Raw genomic sequence first — 15,783 nt, forward strand, 5'->3', positions numbered from 1 at the left:
CTGAAATTTCCATTTGGAATTGTCTTCAGAAATATGCCCAAAGAAAACCAGAAATCTAGTCTTACGTTTTCTAAGCTTTTTCACTTGTGATTCTCCACACCTTAACCTCATCACTCCTCCTGTTGACTGTCCTTGTCTCCAAATGGGTTTAGAGTATTAAAAAAGAAACAAATCTGAAAGATCACTTCCACCATTAAGAGTGCATTTGAAAAGGCCATTTCAAAAGAGTAGTGCCCCAGACATGGTGAGCACTAAGACAGACAGCACCTCTGAGTGACACTGCGGAAAAACCAGGCTCACTTGTCCAAGCACGTTCGCAACAGAGTCAGTTACTTTTCCTCCACTGGGTTTCCCAGTTTCCATGACGACAGCCTGTCCTGAATGTCCATCTTTGGGGTGAGGCTCGAGGCTTCCTTGTCTTTTGTCCTCCCCACAACCAGATCCCATTACTTTTTTCGGGTCATCCCTTATCTGACCTTACTCCCCATCCCCCTATGCAGTCCTGGGGTCTGGTCCCCTCCATCCACCACCCTCAGCCTCGGCCATCTCTACCTTGTCCACTGGAACAGCTTCCTCTCCCTCCCTGAGAATTCCACCAACCCTTCCTCACACCCATCACAGGCTGGCTCCCTTTCATCCGATCAACCAAGGACACACAGGGGCGCCTCCAGACCTCCCTTGCATGCCTTCCCCACACCAGGAGCCCCTGGTCAGCGGCCGCGAGGGCACCCTCACCCTCTCCTGTGCACTCTCTCCCCATCGATGAACCCTGGCTGGCTCAGCGGTGGGCTCGGGGCCTTTCATTTGTTTGAGGTCGAATGCTGAGTCCCTCACCTTCAGAACATGTGAGTGCTACGGACTGCTCATCATTTCACGCATGTGCACACACACCGTCTCTCACACACGCACGCTTTCGCACATGTGGAGACAGGCGAGTACTTTCTAGTCAGCATGACAGCAGCGGCTCCATCCTGTCAAGCTACTTTTCCATATTTTATTTCCTTTCACTCCCAGAGAAACCGTGGAATTCATGCTTTTTTTCCCCCCAGTTTTACAGATGAGAAAACCAAAGTACTGAGAGGTAAACGAAGTATCCGAAGCTGGTCAGTGCCAGAATCTCAATCAACACACAGGCTCCTATGCAAACCCACACACTGGGGGCATGTTTCACAGGGGAGAGCTCCGTTCTTAGCTACAGACTCAGGCAGGCTTGGAGTCACTCCTCTCTGCAGTCTGAGCTCCGTGGGTCTCCGCCAGAGCCTCCAAGCCTCCCCCCAGTAATAATATTAATAATAGTTACTATTCTTTGAATAGTAATTCAATAATAGTATCAGTCTTTCAAAAAAATGGTGGTCTTTATTCTCTATTTTCCATAGAATGTGGTCACAGGCATTGTGTGAGCACTGCCATTTCTGTGCTTCTACCACACACACTCTAAGAGGCCAGGGGGTGTCTGCTCCGGCAGCTCCAGATGCACCTTCCAGGGGCGTCTCCTCCCGTCACTCAGCGCTGCCCCCAGACCCTTCCTACCTGAAGTTCTGTGGCCACAGCCATGCAGACTTTATCCTACACTCTGACCCACTCACAGAGCACTGTGGTTCTAGGTATGAAAGCTTCTTACTCTTAACTGACGTGGGCTGTGCGTTTATAAGAGAGCCCGGTCAATGCTGGTGTAACTGAGGCAGGCTGTGGGTTTGTAAGAGAGCCGGGTAGATGCTGGTGTAACTGACGTGGGCTGTGCATTTATGAGAAAGCCCGGTCGGTGCTGGTGTAACTGACACAGGCTGTGGGTTTGTAAGAGAGCCGGGTAGGTGCTGGCGTAACTGACGTGGGCTGTGCATTTATGAGAAAGCCCGGTCGGTGCTGGTGTAACTGACGCGGGCTGTGCATTTATGAGAAAGCCCGGTCGGTCCTGGTGTAACTGACGCGGGCTGTGGGTTTGTAAGATAGCCCGTCGGTGCTGGTGTAACTATGAGAAAGCCTGGTTGGTGCTGGTGTAACTATGAGAAAGCCCAGTCAGTGCTGGTGTAACTGACGCGAGCTGTGCATTTATAAGAAAGCCCGGTCGGTGCTGGTGTAACTATGAAAAAGCCCGGTCGGTACTGGTGTAACTATGAGAAAGCCCAGTCGGTGCTGGTGTAACCATGAGAAAGCCCCTTCAGTGCTGGTGTAACTATGAGAAAGCCCGGTCAGTACTGGTGTAACTATGAGAAAGCCCGGTCAGTGCTGGTGTAACCATGAGAAAGCCCCGTCGGTGCTGGTGTAACCATGAGAAAGCCCAGTCGGTGCTGGTGTAACCATGAGAAAGCCCAGTCGGTGCTGGTGTAACCATGAGAAAGCCCAGTCGGTGCTGGTGTAACCATGAGAAAGCCCAGTCAGTGCTGGTGTAGCTATGAGAAAGCCCGGTCGGTGCTGGTGTAGCTATGAGAAAGCCCGGTCGGTGCTGGTGTAACTATGAGAAAGCCCGGTCGGTGCCAGTGCAACTGTCGCGGGCTCTGCGTTTGTGAGAAAGCCCAGTCGGTGCTGGTGTAACTATGAGAAAGCCCGGTCGGTGCTGGTGTAACCATGAGAAAGCCCGGTCGGTGCTGGTGTAACCATGAGAAAGCCCGGTCGGTGCTGGTGTAACCATGAGAAAGCCCGGTCGGTGCTGGTGTAACCATGAGAAAGCCCGGTCGGTGCTGGTGTAGCTATGAGAAAGCCCGGTCGGTGCTGGTGTAGCTATGAGAAAGCCCGGTCGGTGCTGGTGTAACTATGAGAAAGCCCGGTCGGTGCCGGTGTAACTGTCGCGGGCTCTGCGTTTGTGAGAAAGCCCGGTCGGTGCTGGTGTAACTATGAGAAAGCCCGGTCGGTGCCGGTGTAACTGTCGCGGGCTCTGCGTTTGTGAGAAAGCCCGGTCGGTGCTGGTGTAACTATGAGAAAGCCCGGTCGGTGCTGGTGTAACTATGAGAAAGCCCGGTCGGTGCTGGTGTAACTATGAGAAAGCCTGGTAGGTGCTGGTGTAACTGACACGGGCTCTGTGTTTATGAGAAAGCCCGGTCGGTGCTGGTGTAACTATGAGAAAGCCTAGTCGGTGCGGGTGTAACTATGAGAAAGCCCGGTCGGTGCTGGTGTAACTATGAGAAAGCCCCTTCAGTGCTGGTGTAACTATGAGAAAGCCCCTTCAGTGCTGGTGTAACTATGAGAAAGCCCCGTCGGTGCTGGTGTAACTATGAGAAAGCCTGGTCGGTGCTGGTGTAACTATGAGAAAGACCGGTCGGTGCTGGTGTAACTGACACGGGCTCTGCGTTTATGAGAAAGCCCGGTCGGTGCTGGTGTAACTATGAGAAAGCCCGGTCGGTGCTAGTGTAACTGTCGCGGGCTCTGCGTTTGTGAGAAAGCCCAGTCGGTGCTGGTGTAACTACGAGAAAGCCCGGTCAGTGCTGGTGTAACTACGAGAAAGCCCGGTCGGTGCTGGTGTAACTACGAGAAAGCCCGGTCGGTGCTGGTGTAACTACGAGAAAGCCCGGTCGGTGCTGGTGTAACTACGAGAAAGCCCGGTCGGTGCTGGTGTAACTACGAGAAAGCCCGGTCGGTGCTGGTGTAACTACGAGAAAGCCCGGTCGGTGCTGGTGTAACTACGAGAAAGCCCGGTCGGTGCTGGTGTAACTACGAGAAAGCCCGGTCGGTGCTGGTGTAACTACGAGAAAGCCCGGTCGGTGCTGGTGTAACTACGAGAAAGCCCGGTCGGTGCTGGTGTAACTACGAGAAAGCCCGGTCGGTGCTGGTGTAACTACGAGAAAGCCCGGTCGGTGCTGGTGTAACTACGAGAAAGCCCGGTCGGTGCTGGTGTAACTACGAGAAAGCCCGGTCGGTGCTGGTGTAACTACGAGAAAGCCCGGTCGGTGCTGGTGTAACTACGAGAAAGCCCCGTCGGTGCTGGTGTAACTACGAGAAAGCCCGGTCGGTGCTGGTGTAACTATGAGAAAGCCCGGTCGGTGCTGGTGTAACTATGAGAAAGCCCGGTCGGTGCTGGTGTAACTATGAGAAAGCCTGGTAGGTGCTGGTGTAACTGACACGGGCTCTGCGTTTATGAGAAAGCCTGGTCGGTGCTGGTGTAACTACGAGAAAGCCCGGTCGGTGCTGGTGTAACTACGAGAAAGCCCGGTCGGTGCTGGTGTAACTACGAGAAAGCCCGGTCGGTGCTGGTGTAACTACGAGAAAGCCCGGTCGGTGCTGGTGTAACTACGAGAAAGCCCGGTCGGTGCTGGTGTAACTACGAGAAAGCCCCGTCGGTGCTGGTGTAACTACGAGAAAGCCCGGTCGGTGCTGGTGTAACTACGAGAAAGCCCCGTCGGTGCTGGTGTAACTACGAGAAAGCCCGGTCGGTGCTGGTGTAACTACGAGAAAGCCCGGTCGGTGCTGGTGTAACTACGAGAAAGCCCGGTCGGTGCTGGTGTAACTACGAGAAAGCCCGGTCGGTGCTGGTGTAACTACGAGTAAGCCCCGTCGGTGCTGGTGTAACTACGAGAAAGCCCGGTCGGTGCTGGTGTAACTACGAGAAAGCCCGGTCGGTGCTGGTGTAACTACGAGAAAGCCCGGTCGGTGCTGGTGTAACTATGAGAAAGCCTGGTCGGTGCTGGTGTAACTGACACGGGCTCTGCGTTTATGAGAAAGCCTGGTCGGTGCTGGTGAGCATGGGTGTCTCCCCTCAGAGAAGTAAGCTGAGGTGTGTGCGCCTCTCACAGCCCAGTGGGGAGCACAGGGCTGCCTGCCCACGCTCACTGGCTGGCTCAGTGCCCTCCACACGCTCCTGTCCACCGGCAGGGGTGCTGCAGCGTTGTTGAGAGCCCCGGGGCGGAGGCTCACCATCAGGCTTCCAGCATATGGTGGATAATAATTTCTGGCAACACAAAAAGGCAGGCGGCAGCTCAGCTCACTGTTTCATCTGTTGATCAGTCTACAGGTCCAGGGTTTTAAAAATGGATTTTTGCTAAATGAATACCACAACATACGCCACCAGAAAAGCGCGTGTGTGCCATTTCAAACACCCGCCGTCCTGCTGCTCCGCGCTGCTGAATCTGCTCCTCTCTCCTCTGGCCCCGCGTCCCTCAGAAGGAGCTGAGGTCAGAAGGAGGTGTCTCCAGGAAACACTAGGGGACCTTCATACCTGAGGGGCCAAAATAGCTGTTTTCAAGCTGCTGCTGTTGGAGACCGGTCTTAGGAAGGGGGTGTGATAGAGCTCTTTGTGGAAAGCCTTAAATTAAGATGAAGGGGAGAAGAGGAAGTATCGAAAGTTTGGAAAAATAGAGAAATAAGAAGAGCTCCTAAACTGAGCCTGTGGCAAAGGGAGTGTACTGAAATTGAACGGGCTCATTCTTGAAATGTCAGTGTGGCCGGCAGCCTCTGAGACGGCCCGGGGCCTCTGGCCTCCTGGAATTCTCTTTCCTGAGCGCCACTGGACCTGGTGACTCCAGTCCGATGCCTGGAGGACAGCAAAGGCAGCAGAGATGGCTGCTAAGGACGCACACTGGGGTCCCCGACCGACTTTCTAGCTCCGAGGGATGTCTGCTGCCAGGTGGTGGCGGCTGATGAGGAAACCCGGTGGACAGGGCCCATGGACAGGGGCTAACAGCACAGAGGGCCTGGGGCAGCCGCTGCTGAGCTGAGAGGACACCCTCAGCACAGCCTATAGGGACACAGCTGGAACCCCCAGCTGGTCCACACCAGGACCCCAGGCCCACAGAAACTGTGAGATAAAACATGGTTGTGTTAAGCTAAGTTTCGGGATAACTCGCTGTGCAGCGGAGGGTAACTACTGGAGCTAGCAACGTCAAGCCGTCCAGGAGAGAACCAGATGGGAACACCCAGCGTGGGTCTTCCACAAAAGAACTTCTTCTCAGCCAGGCAGAGGCACCTGCAGGAGGTGAAAGGCGAGTTCCAGGCCACCCTGGTGGGGTTCCTGCGGTCCAACCCCCACCTCAGCACGCTCCCCTCACTCCCCGCAGCCCCTTGTCCTCTGCCGCTGCTCTGGATTTGGGATTCCGAGACTGGCAGGTCAGGAGGCCCGGAAAACTACATTTGCCTCACTCTGGTTCTCCGGGGCTGTGGTGAGGCTGCCTCTCCCCTGCCCTCCACTTTCTCTTTCCCTGTAATATTTATGTAGCTGAGTGCAGCAAACATTTTGAATGCGTGGTCACCGTGGGGCTCAGGGCCCTCTGAAGCTCTCACTTGCCCAGAGCTGACAGCCTCTGTTTTTTCCAGCTGCAGCTCCGGGTGCCATCCTCCGCGGGGTGAGGTGCCACCAGGAATCCCTTTCCTTAGATTGTCTGATGCTGTGAGTTAGAAGATTCCTGTTTCTACTCACACGATTGGGTGCCCAGTATACACTGCCATGGTTTAGAGGAAGCTCTGCCACTGTGTGACTGAGGCAAGTGGCTTCACTGCCCTGTGCCTCAGTTTCTCTCCCTGAAAATGGGAATAAAATGTACTTGACTCATGGGCTTAATGAACGGATCCCGGGAGCTCTTGGCTGTAAGGTGCTCAGGACAGGGTGGCATCCACACCCTCAGGGGCCCTGCTACTTTTTATTACCATCTTGACTCTAGGAGCTCTGACCTTGGTTTTCATGGATGCCAATGGAAATTCTGTTTTCAGACAAATGTGGAAGGCATCCTTTAAGATAATAGGATTAAGTAACACAAATATAAAGAGGAAAAATGATCCCCGATGAAGAGTGCAAGAGACCACATGTGTGTGCTTGGGAACGGAGGGCCTGAAGGTCCCACCCTCGGCTGGGCCCGCCCTGCCCCATGCTGCTCCCGCTCTCCTGGGCACCCTACCACCTCCTGGCTCCCCACATTCGCTTCTGGGCACACGTGGAGGGAGGGCAGGTGCCCCTCAGGTGTTCCCTTTCTTTCCTTCTCAGCACCTCCTGAGGAAGCCCCAGGACAGAACAGGAACCACTGGAGTCAGAAGCAGAATGAGGGGCATCTGTATTCACTGCAGTTTACGGCGGCCATTCTATTGCTCTCGTAACTTGCAAAGCAGACTTTTAACTTAGAATTGACATATACTAAATATTTAAAGTAATCTTCATAAGCCCCAGAGTGTGTGTCTGTAACTAAGGACAATTTTTTCACAATTAAAAAACCCTCATGAAATGACAGTGACTGTTATCAAATGTCTAACTCTGTGCTCGAGCACTAACCTCCATGCTTGCAGGAAGGCTCTTTGTGAAACTGACAATAATCCTGTGAGGTGAGCACCATTAAAACCTGTACTTGGCCGGGCGTGGTGGCTTACGCCTGTAATTCCAGCACTTTGGGAGGCCCAGGGGGCGGATCACGAGGTCAGGAGTTCGAGACCAGCCTGGCCAATATGGTGAAACCCCATCTCTACTAAAAATACAAAAAAATTAGCTGGGCATGGTGGCATGCGCCTGTAGTCCCAGCTACTCAGGAGGCTGAGGCAGAAGAATTGCTTGAACCCAGGAGGTGGAGGTTGCAGTGAGCCGAGATCGTACCACTGCACTCCAGCCTGGGTGACAGAGTGAGACTCCAAAACAAAACAAAACACAACAAAACAAAACCCTCCATTTTCCAGACAGGCAAATGAAGCCCAGAGTGACAAGGTAACCTGCTTAAGGTCACACAGCAGGAAGCGAGGCAGGGTATGAATTGAGTGAATCTGACGCCAGAGCCTTCTGGATCAACATGGGCCACATTCTCCCAGAATGCCAGGAACTGAGTGAATGTGACCCCAGTGCCTTCCAGATCAACGCGGATCACATCCCCCAGAATGCTGGGAATTGAGTGAATTTGACCCAGGTGCCTTCCGGATAAACGCGGATCACATCCCCCAGAATGCTGGGAATTGAGTGAATCTGACCCAGGTGCCTTCCGGATCAATGAGGATCACATCCCCCAGAATGCTGGGAATTGAGTGAATCCGACCTCAGTGCCTTCCAGATAAACGCGGATCACATCCCCCAGAATGCTGGGAATTGAGTGAATCTGACCCAGGTGCCTTCCGGATAAACGTGGATCACATCCCCCAGAATGCTGGGAATTCAGTGAATCTGACCCAGGTGCCTTCTGGATAAACGCGGATCACATCCCCCAGAATGCTGGGAATTCAGTGAATCTGACCTAGGTGCCTTCTGGATAAACGCGGATCACATCCCCCAGAATGCTGGGAATTCAGTGAATCTGACCCAGGTGCCTTCCGGATAAACGCGGACCATATTCCCCAGAATGCTGGGAATTGAGTGAATCTGACCTCAGTGCCTTCCAGATAAACGCGGATCACATCCTTCCAGAATGCTGGGAACTGGGTGAATCTGACGCCAGTGCCTTCCAGATCAATGTGACCACATCCCTCCAGAATGCCAGGAACTGAGTGAATCTCACCCCAGTGCCTTCCAAATCAACGTGGACCACATCCCCCTAGAATGCCGGGAACTGAGCCAATCTGTCCCAGGTGCCTTCCGGATAAACGTGGACCACATTCCTCCAGAATGCTGGGAATTGAGCAAATCTGACCCCAGCACCTTCCAGATCAATGTGCACTACACCCCTCCCAATGCCAGGAACTGACCAAATCTGACTCCAGTGCCTTCTGGATTAGTGGGAACCCCATTCCTCCAGATGGCGGGAACTGCGTGAATCTGACGCAGCGCTGTCTGGATTAGCGTGAACCCCATTCCTCCAGATGGCGGGAACTGAGTGAATCTGACCCAGTGCCTTCCGGATCAACATGCACTACATCCCTCCACGATGTGGGAACTGGGCAAATGTGACCCCAGTGCCTTCCAGATCAATGTGGACCACATCCCTCCAGAATGTTAGGAACTGAGCAAATCTCATGCCAGTGCTTTCCGGATCAACAGGGACCACATCCCTCTAGAATGCCGGGAACTGAGCGAATCTGACCCAGGTGCCTTCTGGATAAACGTGGACCACATCCTTCCAGAATGCTGGGAACTGGGTGAATCTGACCCCAGTGCCTTCCAGATCAACGTGACCACATCCCTCCTGATTGCCAGCAAATGAGCGAATCTGACCCCAGTATCTTCCAGATCAATGTGGACCACATCCCTCCAGAATGCCGGGAACTGAGCAAATCTGACCCAGGTGCCTTCCGGATCAAGGTGGAACACATCCTTCCAGAATGCCAGGAACTGAGTGAATCTGACCCCGGTGCCTTCCGGATCAAGGTGGACCACATCCCTCCAGAATGCCAGACAGATGAAGGACACAGAAAACTTAATAGTAAAACATATTTTCTGATATGCAGGTACCTGGGAATCTATAGATTCAGGTTTAGTGCTGTGGGCTGTCCTTTTATACACAGCACACACGCCACAAACACACACAGACACAGCATACACACACACACACACACAACCACATTCACATAGACCAGTACCTCACACACACATACACAGAAACACACACACCACACATACACACAGACACATACCCAGCATACTTACACACACAGCACACACACAACCACATTCACACACACATAGGCATATAGTAAACACCCACTCAAGCACACATCACACGTGCATGGACACCCCCCCACACACGCGGGGATAGAGTCGACACTATATTAGCTTCCCATGAATTGATGTCATAAGCTCAGTTAACATACGTGCCTGCTAAGTACCCTTCAGGGATGACAATGCTAACCCGCTGTAGTTTAAAAGCTTTAGGGAAGACTTGATCAGTCTCGGCAGGTATTACAGGCAGAGGCAGATTTCTTTTTCCTTTTTTTTTCTTTTTTTTGAGACAGAGTCTCACTCTGTCACTAGGCTGGACTGGAGTGCAGTGACACGATCTCTGCTCACTGCAACCTCCGCCTCCTGGGTTCAAGTGATTCTCCTGCCTCAGCCTCCCATAATCCCAGTTGGGATTACAGTTGGGATTACAGGCACGCACCACTACGCCCAGCTAATTTTTGTATTTTTAGTAGAGACGGGGTTTCACCATGTTAGCCAGGATGGTCTTGACCTTGTGATCCACTCGCCTTGGCCCCCAAAGTGCTGGGATTACAGGCGTGAGCCACTGCGCCCAGCCAGAGGAAGATTTCTTATGCTGCTTTTAAAACAAAAGTAGCCACAAGAGTTAACATTTCTAGTTTTCACTCTCAAAAATAAAGTCCTTGTGGATTTTATGATCTCATTTCAGCAAATGTCACTGCAAAGTGGAGATGCTATCATCCCTTAGCAGTGTGCATCTGCCTTGGGCCGCTGGGGCCAGCCGCTGGCTGCTCTGCAAGGAAGGGTCCCTGTAAGCAGGACAGTGGCCTTCCAGGGCCGAGGCTGGAGAAAGGCGCTTTGCCTCGGATGGGCACCCTTTCTTTTAGCTCTGATTCTGCCCCGTGCCGTGTGCCTCTGAGTGTCGCCTTCCCTTCTGAAGCTCAGGCACATCCTCTCCTCTGCTGCCAGTTCCCTGGTACCAGTTCCCTCCTGCTTCCATTCCCTGCCTTCCAGGTGGGGTGCCACCCTGCGTCCCCTTACGATTCTCTCTCTGCTTGTGCAAGCGTCACCATCTGCCCACGACCCTTCAGCCAGGTCCTGCAGGACTCAGAGCTGGCCACAGAGACTCGTTCCTTCCACAAGGACTGTCCAGATCGTCCTAAAGGTTAGGCAGTGGTGTGAGTGGCTCTCGGCCATTCAGGAGTACCTGCAGGTGGCAGAAGGTACTCTAGAGTTGGACGGAGGGGCCGTCCCAGGGCTCTCGGCGAGACTGAGAAGGTTCATGAGCTCCGTGTTCCTGTCTGAGATGACCAGAACCAGGGCAGGCCTCATGTGTGCCCCAACTTCCGTAAAACCACACACGCATAGTCACAAGCGGCTCCCTGCTTTATGCATTCTAAAGCAATTCAGCATTCCACATGAAAACGCAGCCGTGACGGCACCGTGTGATTGATAATGCTCTCCGTGGGACTTATGGGTCCATAAACCAAAGAATGGCTATAATCACCCACAGGCCCATCATTTCTTTATCCTTTACATCAAACATGAGATGGTCATAGTCACAATTCAATAACAAGCCACGTATGGCTCCATGAAAGCTACCAGTGAGAGCTGAACGTGCTCTCCCAGCTACTCTTCTCTACTAGAGCCTGCACCCCACCGACTTTGAAAAGAGATAACTGTCACCTGGGAACCGACACTCCTGCTGGGGAGGGGAAGCCACCTGGGGCTGGAGACTACAGTCTGGGCCCTCAGGCGGCAGAGGAGCGAGCCGAGAGAGACAACTGTGGCTTCTGCCTCTCTCAGTGGGAGTGAGGCCCCTGGTCAGAGGGCCTGGGTCGGGGGCTGTGCTGCCCATGGCTGGGTGGGATTTTAATCTAGGCTCTCACAGGTGGTCACACAGAGCGGCCCTGCTGACTCCCATCAGGGGAGATGGAGGCCATACGTGCCACAGATCAATACGATGCCCTTCCATGCACAGCTCTGGACAAAAGCTCCTCCTGGGCATAGTGTCTGAAATGAGATGCTTACTTTTATTTCCAAGAAAATTACAAAGACGATTTTGACCCCTGACAATTCTTTCAGTCCTGGTCCTCCTGCGGGTAGCTGAGAGCCTAAGTGAGGTGTGTGGGACAGAATGAGGTGCTGGGAAATTACTGGCAGTGGACATTTACCACTGGGTTACTCGGACATCTAGAGCACGAAATGAGTGACACAGAGGCCGGGGACCCTCCTTCCCTCCCAAGTGGGCACCCCTCTGAGAAATTCCCTGCGAGCCCCCCAGCTCTGTCTTCTATGGGGACTTCGACCTCGCTCCACGTTGTGCAGCCACATGGCCCACAGGAATGGGCGGTCCTGCTACATGGGAAGGAGCTTAGGGTTTAACACGCCTGCTCCAGGAGCTGCGCCACACACCCGCCTTCAGATTCAGCCCGGCGTGCCTGGGCTTCTGAAGTCCCAGAGCACTCAGCCCGGCCCATCCACGGATGGCTGGGACAGAGATTTACACATACAAGTTGGATATTCTGGGGAGCTGGAATTCAAGGCTGGACAATGAAAGCCCAGAGACAGAATCCTCATTGGTGAGCAGACAAGGCTCTGGCAGGGATGTTTTGGGGGAGCAGTGGTTCCTTACAACGTGAGCCTGAAGGAGTTTCCCTCACTTAGCCCTCAGCTGGGGGCAAACCATGGATGCTGGAGAGAGGAGCGTGAGGCATACAGAGGCCCAGGTGGCTCTGCGGGGGTCGGACGCATGGGTGTGTCCCCACCACCCACAGAAGGGTGCTCGCCTGAGACACAGGGTCGGCCGTGAGGACACAGTTTCAGGAAGCATCCACACAAGGGGAACCCACAGGGCACTTGGGTTATACAAACCTAACAAAGAGCTAAAATCTGAGCTCTCTCCCTCCTGTGTTCATTCAATCCCCTTGGACGAGGCTTTCTGGAACGTCCAGAATAAAGAGAATCCACATTTCTCAGCACACGGACTTCCGATGTGAGAAGACAGTGACTGTGCGCTCATTAAAACTCACTCTTGGCCAGGTGTGGTGGCTCATGTCTGTAATCTCAGCACTTTGGGAGGCCGAGGCGGGAGGATTACTTGGGCCCAGAGTTTCAGACCAGCTGGCCAACACAGTGAGACCCCATCTCTACAAACAATAAAAAAATCACCCAAGCTGCCTAACCGCCCCCACCCCCCCGGCCCCGTGGCACAGGATGTTTCCCAGGGCAGAGAGTGACATGGCCACGGGGTCCCGCTGCAGAAGAACCCTGTGCAGTGAGGGCCACAGGCCTGGGACCCCAAGCCGCTCAGGACCGCACACAGCTCCCAGATGTCCCCTGGGGGGGCTCTTCCCGAGGATCTTTAGGGTCCCTTTCAGCCCTGCCATCTGTACGCCCACCATGGACTGGTGCCTACTGCCTGCCGCCTGGGCACAGGTGCCCTTGCGCCTGGCCCTCAGCCTGCCCATGTGCAGGAGGGGTTCCGGGGCAGCCAGGTTACACGCGAGAGCCCCACACGCCGGAGGTTCCGGGGCAGCCAGGTTACACGCGAGAGCCCCACACGCTGGAGGTTCTGGGGCAGCCAGGTTACATGTGAGAGCCCCACACGCTGGAGGTTCTGGGGCAGCCAGGTTACATGTGAGAGCCCCACGTGCCGGAGGTTCTGGGGCAGCCAGGTTACATGTGAGAACCCCACACGCTGGAGGTTCCGGGGCAGCCAGGTTACATGTGAGAACCCCACACGCCGGAGGTTCTGGGGCAGCCAGGTTACATGTGAGAACCCCACACGCCGGAGGTTCTGGGGCAGCCAGGTTACACGCGAGAGCCCCACACGCTGGAGGTTCCGGGGCAGCCAGGTTACACGCGAGAGCCCCACGTGCCGGAGGTTCTGGGGCAGCCAGGTTACATGTGAGAGCCCCACATGCCGGAGGTTCCGGGGCAGCCAGGTTACACACCAGAGCCCCACACGCTAGAGGTTCCGGGGCAGCCAGGTTACACGCGAGAGCCCCACACGCCAGAGGTTCGGTTTGTGCACCTGCACACAGGTCCTGTCTCTGCCCCCTGCAGCCCTGGGGAGTCCTGGCCCTTCACCACGTCGGAGGCTGTCCTGGGACCTGAGGACTCCGCCCACACTCCATGCCCTCCTTCCCTTCCTCAGGCCCACCTGACCCCGGCAGACCTCCTGCTCTCCTCTTTGTCTTCTGGCCTTGCAGGCAGCTGTCTAATGCAGGGCCTAGGCCTGAGGGCAAGCCCCCGGGGTGGCCATGCTGGCTGCATCCCTGGGACCCTGGTCTCCCTCACTGGGACGCAGCAGTTCTGCCGGGTTAACCTCAGGGGGCATATGTGTCTCTCCCATGGCCGTCATTTTCTATTGACTTTGTTATTTCAGCATTAATTTAGTGCATATATTCCTTTTAAGAGGTGTCTAAATCCTTCGTGGGCCACAACAGGGTAGAAATCAGGGGCTGTAGCCTCCAGTGTCTGGGGGGCCATGCAGGCCACATGAGTGGGGGGAGGGGCTGCGTGGTGGAAGGGGGGCCGGGCAGCTGGGGGCACCATGAGTGGGGGGAGGGGCTGCGTGGTGGAAGGGGGGCCGGGCAGCTGGGGGCACCGTGAGTGGGGGGAGGGGCTGCGTCATGGAAGGGGGGCTGGGTGGCTGGGGGCGGCCAGTCCTACCCCAAGGGGAGAGCACACAGGTACAGCTGGCTGGGAATGCCGGTCTGGGGTTGCTCAGATCTTTGATTAAGAAAATAGAAATCAGGCATTTGTATTATTTATGTAAAATTTCTCAATTTTGAAAACACTCATTGAGCTCTTAGAGTTCGAACTGTGTGCCCTCAAGAGGATATGTTGAGTCTTAACCCCAGGACCTCAGCATGTTATGTAACTTGGAAAAAGGACCTTCACAGATGTAATCAAGTGACCACGAAGTCTCTGGGGTAGGCCATGAATCCAGTAGGACTGGTGTCCTGATCAAAAAGGGAAATTTGAGGCTGGGCAGGGTGGCTCACGCCTGTAATCCCAGCACTTTGGGAGGCTGAGGCGGGCGGATCACCTGAGGTCAGGAGTTCAAGACCAGCCTGACTAACATAGTGAAACCCCGTCTCTACTTAAAATGTAAAAATTAGCCAGGCATGGTGGTGGGCACCTGTAATCTCAGCTACTTGGGAGGCTGAGGCAGGAGAACTGCTTGAACGGAGGAGGTGGAGGTTGCGGCTACCCGAGATTGCGCCATTGCACTCCAGCCTGGGCTGTGAGAGTGAAACTCCATCTCAAAAAAAAAAAGGGAAATTCAGACACAGACAGACGTGCACAGGGAGCGGGTCACATGCAGAGGCAGGGACTGGAGTGGGGCAGCCACAAGCCGAGGGACACTGGGAGCTGCCAGGTGCTGGCAGAGGCTGGAGGAGGAGGGAGCACAGCTTCAGACATGCTCTCAGATTTCTGGCTCCCAGCACTGTGGGAGAATAAACGCCTGTTGTTTGAAGGCCCCTGGTTCATGGTACTTGGTGAGGGCGGCCTCGGGCAGCTCACACATGGGCCACACAGAACGTGGCTGTGGGCAGGATTGTTCTGGGTGAGCCATGCGCATCCCCTGCTATCAGCAACACAGTGGACTCACATGGCTCTAAAACCCCTGAGGTCATTTCCATCTGACGGTCGCACTTGGGCAGGGCTCTTCTGGTGCCAGCGGGAGACCTTACTCAGACCCTCATCTCCATCCACCCCTCCTCCTCCTGCTAGCACTGCATGGTCCAAAAGTTTACTCAACCCAATGACGCATCTTTAATTCCATTATTGACAACATCGTGGAACATAATAGAAATTGAGGAATAGCCCCACGGCACGTTTCTAGAGAACCCCTTTGCACTTAATCTATTTTCTCCTCGTTAAGTAATTATTTAATTAATAGCCTGTAAGAATAGTGTATGTAGGTAGAAATTTATCTAACGGCATGATCATTCCAAGTCTCTATCTTTTCTTTTGGATATTTTGTAAAAAAAAAAAAATCATTAAAATCTATACTTGTGATGTCAACAGCCGTTCCTCCATCTCTCAGCAAGAAATGCCATCAGCAAAGAGAGGGTGTGACGCCCAGCTCCCTCCCCGTCTACTGATACGGCCTAGGATCTCACCAGGGACCAAGGCAAGCACACTGGTCTGCAGTTCCCACAATCTACCTGTAACCCTTTCTGAATGTTTGCCCAACTCTCTTATTCCGGCGTCTTTCCCAACTCTGCCAATCCCTCAGACATTCCCGACAGCTGTGGCCAGATCTAGCTTTGCTACGGACACGGAGCCACAGAACTGGTCTGGAC

General features: G+C 54.2%; 2 protein-coding genes across 10 annotated transcripts in view; one reads left to right on the forward strand and one right to left on the reverse strand.

The window, feature by feature from the left end:
- The window catches only part of PTPRN2 (protein tyrosine phosphatase receptor type N2), a 1,079,664-nt gene that overhangs the window by 171,148 nt on the left and 892,733 nt on the right, over positions 1-15,783 (reverse strand). The window lies entirely within an intron of this gene.
- The window catches only part of LOC134730747 (uncharacterized), a 91,946-nt gene continuing 84,916 nt past the window's right edge, over positions 8,754-15,783 (forward strand). Inside the window, 2 exon segments of the mRNA XM_063606150.1 lie at positions 8,754-8,820; positions 8,991-9,193. Coding sequence (XP_063462220.1) covers positions 8,754-8,820; positions 8,991-9,193 — 270 coding nt within the window.

This window comes from Pan paniscus, chromosome 6, assembly GCF_029289425.2.
Source record: "Pan paniscus chromosome 6, NHGRI_mPanPan1-v2.0_pri, whole genome shotgun sequence".
NCBI lineage: Eukaryota > Metazoa > Chordata > Mammalia > Primates > Hominidae > Pan > Pan paniscus.